Source organism: Erithacus rubecula (genome assembly GCF_903797595.1).
Source record: "Erithacus rubecula genome assembly, chromosome: 1".
NCBI lineage: Eukaryota > Metazoa > Chordata > Aves > Passeriformes > Muscicapidae > Erithacus > Erithacus rubecula.
Window position 1 is genome coordinate 24,323,894 of NC_136658.1, and position 6,000 is coordinate 24,329,893.

Consider the following 6,000-nt stretch of genomic DNA (forward strand, 5'->3'; position numbering starts at 1 on the left):
TCCATAATAATGATCAATATTTACAAAGTCTGAGGAGATCACTCAATACAGCCTATATAGGGGGTGTAGCCAGATGCTTGAATCTGTTTAAGATGTGAATCCATAGAGAGTCATGGAGAGGCCACTGCAAAAAGGAATGACAGCCCAAAGCATGAGGGGCAATGACTGAGTGGTGGTGCTCTTGGAAAGCTGCCTGCCTGCTCCCTGCTAGGAATCATAGAACAGAGCACTGGCAGCACTGGACTGTTCAGTACTACAGTCCTGTCCCTGTGGCACAGCTATTTTCCTTCTCTTTCAAAGTTGTCTAGGGAAATCTGGGCTTTTGCCTGTTTGGGATACCTAAATAAGCTGACAGAAAGCAGTTTCTTATTTACCAGCATTTAGATTGAGAGAGAGAATGAACCTAATTTATTTCAAACAAAAATCAGACTTTGGAAGCACCTGGTTTCTCATTAAAAAACATTGAGGACAGTGAGCATTAGTGCAACCATCCTGAAGCAGCAGACAGTCTCTGAACAAGATGTTTTAAATATAATAGGTATTTTTGCTTAAAATATGTTTGTGACCTAAATATAATTGAATTTCCATGCCTTTGAATGGTGTGATGCTAATGAAGCAGGCAGGGATAGCAGAGAGGAAGCTGAGGCAGCCGCATCAGAAGTGGCTGCACTGCAGTGCGTTGGAGCCCCTGTGTTTACTTTGCCCCAGCTGTCACAGCCACCAATGCACCAGCACTGCTCAGGGCTGGCCAGGCAGCAGGAGGAAACCTTGGGCTGCTCAGCCAGAGAAACAGGCAGGGATCCAACTGGAAAATGAATGCTGATCAAGTGTTTTTCCACAAGTATTAATGTCTGTGTACAAAAAAACATACATCTGGCAAGGAGGAAAAATCACATCTCACATATAGATATGATTAAAGCCCTGACGTACTACTTATTTTTCACCTGGAAGCTGTATTGCCTGTCTCTGCTTCCATTAGTTGCTGGAAGAAGGAGGGTGAGCAGTAGTAATTTTGCAGTGAGCTAAAAATTGTGCATAGAGCTGAGAAGCCTGGCTCAGTTCCTCCTGGTGAAGAGATCCTCCTAGTCTTAAGCAGTTATTTTCTGAACTTCTGACAGTGGAAATCTGCCTGAGCCAATGTCAAATTTGCCAGACTCTGGTTGCACAGTCCATGCTTTTGCTATTTTTTCATTACATTGTTGTGGGGGGACAAGTATGTCAGACACCACTAATATTTGTGACTGGTGACCTGTTTGTGCTTTAGGTTGTAGTGTCTGAACCTGGCCCATGTGAGGCAATGATTGCTTAGGTAATTTTGGTTGAATTATCAATGCCTGCTCTTTGCAAAGGTGCTGGTTGTTGATCTTCCAGTCAGTGCTGATGGGCTGTCATAAATTCAATCCATCTGCAATCACACACAGGTGTCAATTTAAAATTAAGCTTCAAGCCCTTTACAACTACTACCACCAAGCAGCTCCAGCTTGTGCCATGTCCACTCCTGGGACATGTGGCACTCTCACCATGCAGGTCTCGGCTGTGACTGCCACATTCCAGCAGAGAGGTTTCATGAACGCTAGGTTTGTCTTTTCTCCAGAAGTGAGCTCTGGCTGGGCTCAGGCCCCTGAAATTCTTGCAGTGGGTAGGAAACAGCCATCAGCCCCAGACTGGTCATGCATTCTTTGCTGCTTGAACTAGATATGATTTGGTAGGAGTGAGTTTGATTTTTATTTTTTTTAACCCTTTTTGTTCCTTGAGAATATTTTGAGTTTCTGAATTTCTCATGTTCCCTGCTGCTTCTAACAAGAAAATAAACTTTTTTAATGTAAATGAGGCTGTAAATTTTTGGTAAAGAGACATATCTTCTCTCCCTGCCCTGTCACCACAATTATTCTTCCATTGCCACATAGTGCTTTCTTCCAAGAGGATGTATACTTTCAACATCTCTCAGCCCTACTGGTGATGTCAGGAGATGAAAATTATTCCCAGTACAACACAGAAGAGTAGAGGGAAGTGGAGTTAAAGGGAAATTTGGCCTTAAGAAAATGGTGCATCATGAGAGAAATTTCACTCTTGCATACTCTCCCAGCCACATGGGTGCTGTATCCAAGCAAAGAAAAATACAGTGTGATGAAGAAGGACTTTGCTTATGGTGTGTTTACCCTGGTGTATTCCCTTGCCTCTGAGCAAGGTAGGGCAATATTCTCCAAGTGTGCCAACCTCTTGTAAGTTATATAAAGGCATCAGGAAGATCCCAAGTTAGCAACCAATTTCAGCAGGAGCTTGGAGCCTGCAGCTTTGTTTGAATGATTTGACTCCTGCTTCCCCCGTCTGAAAGGTTTGGTGCAAAAATACCTCACAGCAATCAGCTGAAACTGAGCTTAAGCATGACATTTAAAAGTATCTCTTTCCTTAAATATTTCACCAGAATTTATGCTCTTATGTCTATATATGAGAAACAAACATAAAGGCCTGTAGGGAGCTGCGCAGCCCTCCTCAGACATGTCCCCCTTTGGGAATGTTAACAGATAAGGACTTCTGTATGGTTTAGGTAGAAGCTGCTGCCAAGAGCAGCAAATAACTGGATTTTTTATTAACTGGACAGTCACGTCATTGCAGATATCTGAAGTGTGGAATAAAAGTGTTGATGTCCACAGACAGCAGACATGGGTTCTTACAGCTGAACATAGGTCAAAATACCACATTTTCAGCTCTTCCAGTATTGGGTTTGTTTTTCCTTAATTCTTTGCAATTTTTGCTTCTCATGCAGCAGGCTCGAGCATCTTTTTGGCACACGCAGGTGCTACCACAAACTAAAGACCTCCTTGAGGCATTGCTAATTCACATGCTAATGGTATCTGTCCCAGGAAAGATGTGGGTCAAGCCATTAAAAACATGGAAGACAAGCCAGATGAATATTGTGGGCAGCAAAAGGTAGTTAAAGCCAGTGAACAGGAGATTAACATCTCCCTGTTTGCAGTGTAGGGCACACCAAGTGTGCAGTGAACATAAAATCTGTTTTATGCCTAAGTCGGTAATAAAAAGAGCATCAAGACTGGAAGTCCATGTTGGGAGGGAAATAAATTCTGCATAACTGAGGGATTATTAATGTTTCTAGAGTAGGAAGAGGCAGTGAACCAGAACCTTTCTCTATCCCATATGCAAGACCCTTTGGCACCTGGGGATGTAACTATGAAGTGGAAATGGGAACCATTCTGACCTCAAAGCTGCCGATGGATTGATCTTCACAGGAAATCCAGCACTTTCTAACACTAGAAGAAGCCAAGTGTTCAGTGAGACCAATGCATCCTGTGCTGTACAGGGACAGCTGCAGAAGCACAGAGAGAGCCGCTGTAATTCAATACTCATGCTTGTCCTCTCTGGTTTTTATAGGAGTCATGGCCATGCTGCAGGATTCATGGAGCATATTACCAGAAAGAGCTCTATGTAGAATGTGATCTGCAGGAGATGGTTACTTTCCTTCCTTCCTGGCCTGGCCACTTCCTGCTGCCCTCCTCTTGTATTTTGAAAAGGAAAAATATGAAAAATAATGAATTTTCCGTTTAAACTGAGATTAAAAAAACAAATGATACTCAAGCCTGCAGCTTAATGGCAAGGAATCAAGGAGAAAAAGTGGTTGCAGATTACTCTCAGTCCATTTTGCTGATAACTTTTTCTCACACCAAGGGCTATAACTCCATAAAATCACAAAATCTCAGAGGTACTCACAGGACAGCAGGAGCTCTATTGCTGGAGTGTGGGTTGACTCTCCAACCCATCCCAAGGGGACAGAGCAGGGGACTCCCATGCCCATTTCCAAGGCATGACTGTAGGATGAAAACTGTGGAAGTGTAGAGGAAAGTGGAGAAGTATCAGGAGAGCAATAAACAGGGCACTTATCTCCTCCTTAATCACATCCCAGTCTTCAGGAGGTCTGCAGGGAGAACTAATGGATTAAATACAGGTATTAAATGAAATCTTGGAAACATTTCCCTCACCTGGCAGGACTGAGAAGCTGATGGTTATAATGGAGTGCTCTCAGTGCATTTGAACTATGAGAGACAACCAGAGGAGCTGGGGTTATGGTTGACCCTCTACAACCAAGGGATTGAATAACCTGGGCTTTTGCTGTTGCCAGGGACAATCTTGAAATTTCCTGAATATATCCTTCAGCAATTCCCAGGTGGACTAAATGAGATGCTTCTCAAATTGCTTTCTGCCTGAGAATGAGGTCAGTCTGTGTTTTATTTCACTGCTACAGTGCTTGACCATCTCCAGGGCACGTGAGCAAAGAGCTGCACCTCTTCTGCAGCCAAAGACTATAGCAGCATCCCAAGGGATGCTTTGATCTCTTATTGATATGACCTGCTGTGCTGGTTTTGCATGGAAGTTACTTAAGAGGAGGGCACAGATACTCAGACACAGCGTTTTATTTTTTTTGTTATTTCTTTTATGAGAACTTTTTCTGTGAGTTTCTGGGACTAATCGGAAAGCTGATTCAATAATTGACAGCCCGGGAAACTAATTAAAAGTTACTTTGCCTCTATGAATCACACTGGTAAACTGAAATCTTTTTCTTTTTACTTCTGTCTGTGGAGTAGGTAACAACTGGCCCGACCCGGCCAGGCCCAGCCAGGCCCCTTTTCACGTGGCCTGGCCAGGCAAGTGGGCTTGGAAACTACTGCCCACCCCCCCCCCCCACCCCCCCCACCCCCCGTTGTCATTTAAGGCTCTGATGGCCTGGTGAGGAGGTGGGGAGAGAGAGAGACAGAGAAGCTGTTGCCACTGGCTGGAAGCAGCTGTGGGAGGCAAAGATTTTTGGCGCAGCCTGAAAATTCTTGGCGTGTCTCCACCAAGTCCTTGCCCAGCTCCCTTCACCTTTTGTGTGCAATTTTAACTTTTCTAATACATGGATAAGACTTCTTTTGAATGAGAGGAATAAAGCAGAAAGTATACTAAAGTCAGTAAAGTAAGATCCAAGTTTTCAGATGGGAAGAGACTGAAGAGACGCTATGAATAGGTTGGCTGAAAAACCTTTTTTGTAAGCTATAGGTTGGACTGGACTACACTTAAATTATTTTAAATTATGAAAAAAGCTTAGAGGGGTTGAAGCATTTGAGAAAAAATATCCTTTGCTCTGAGGGAATGGGAGTCTCTTTTCTGAAAAGATGAACAGACACATTTGATGGAAGAAGAGATGAAAAGAACTTTTGTCTTTGAACAGTGTTATGGGTTATGTTTTGACTAGCTCCTCTCCCTACCCCCCACCATGCAGCTGCCGGCCCCTCCCCCGGGCTGTTTTATCTAGGCGGGTGTTTTCTGCTGGCGGGCTTGCTGCTTTTGCTGCTTTTGCTGCTTTTGCTGCTGCTGCCCCCCCCCCCCCCCCCCCCCCCCCCCCCGCCCGCTTCAGCTTGCCCTGGTTGCCCTGGGCTCGCTTTAGCTTGCTCCCAGCTGCTCCTCTCCCTCTCTCCTTCCTCCTCATCCCTAAGATTTGCACCGGCTCCAGAGGACACGGATCTGAACTTCGGAGACCACCTCTGGAAGTCTGCCAAAGAAGCTCTGCTGCCCTTCCCGGAGAAGATCAACCGAGTTCATCTCATCTGGGTCTGTGCTGGGAAGTGTTTCTTTTGTATTTTTGTTAATAAAAAGTTTTTTCCACTTTCCCCTGAAGAAAAATTCTTTCCGAGCTCGGTGAAGGAAGGAATTGTAAGGGGGGGAGGGGGCCCTTTGGAGGTCTTTTTCCCAAAATTTGTCCTAAACTTGGACAAATTATTTTGGTGCCCCGTGTGAGGAAACCAGAAAAAGTGGAAAAAACTTTATTCTAATAGTATTTTGTTTTCAACTGTTGGTATTGGTATGTCTATTGAATCCAGAATGTCTTTTGTTGTGGGAGCCTGCCTGTATGTGTGGTCATTAGGTTTCTTTGAAGTGTTAATACCTTGTGGTCGTTGGGCTTGTTTACTTATCTGGAGATAAGGTGTTGTCTTTAAAACGTAGTTTTTG

The 6,000-nt window shown here is 44.2% G+C and overlaps 1 protein-coding gene across 1 annotated transcript in view; it reads right to left on the minus strand.

The window, feature by feature from the left end:
• Positions 1–3,418, minus strand: part of FSTL1 (follistatin like 1) — a 212,003-nt gene extending 208,585 nt beyond the window's left edge. The window contains exon 1 of the mRNA XM_079305734.1: positions 3,401–3,418. Coding sequence (XP_079161860.1) covers positions 3,401–3,403 — 3 coding nt within the window. The 5' untranslated portion in view covers positions 3,404–3,418. The remainder of the gene's footprint in view (positions 1–3,400) is intronic.
• Positions 3,419–6,000: the final 2,582 nt, after the last annotated feature.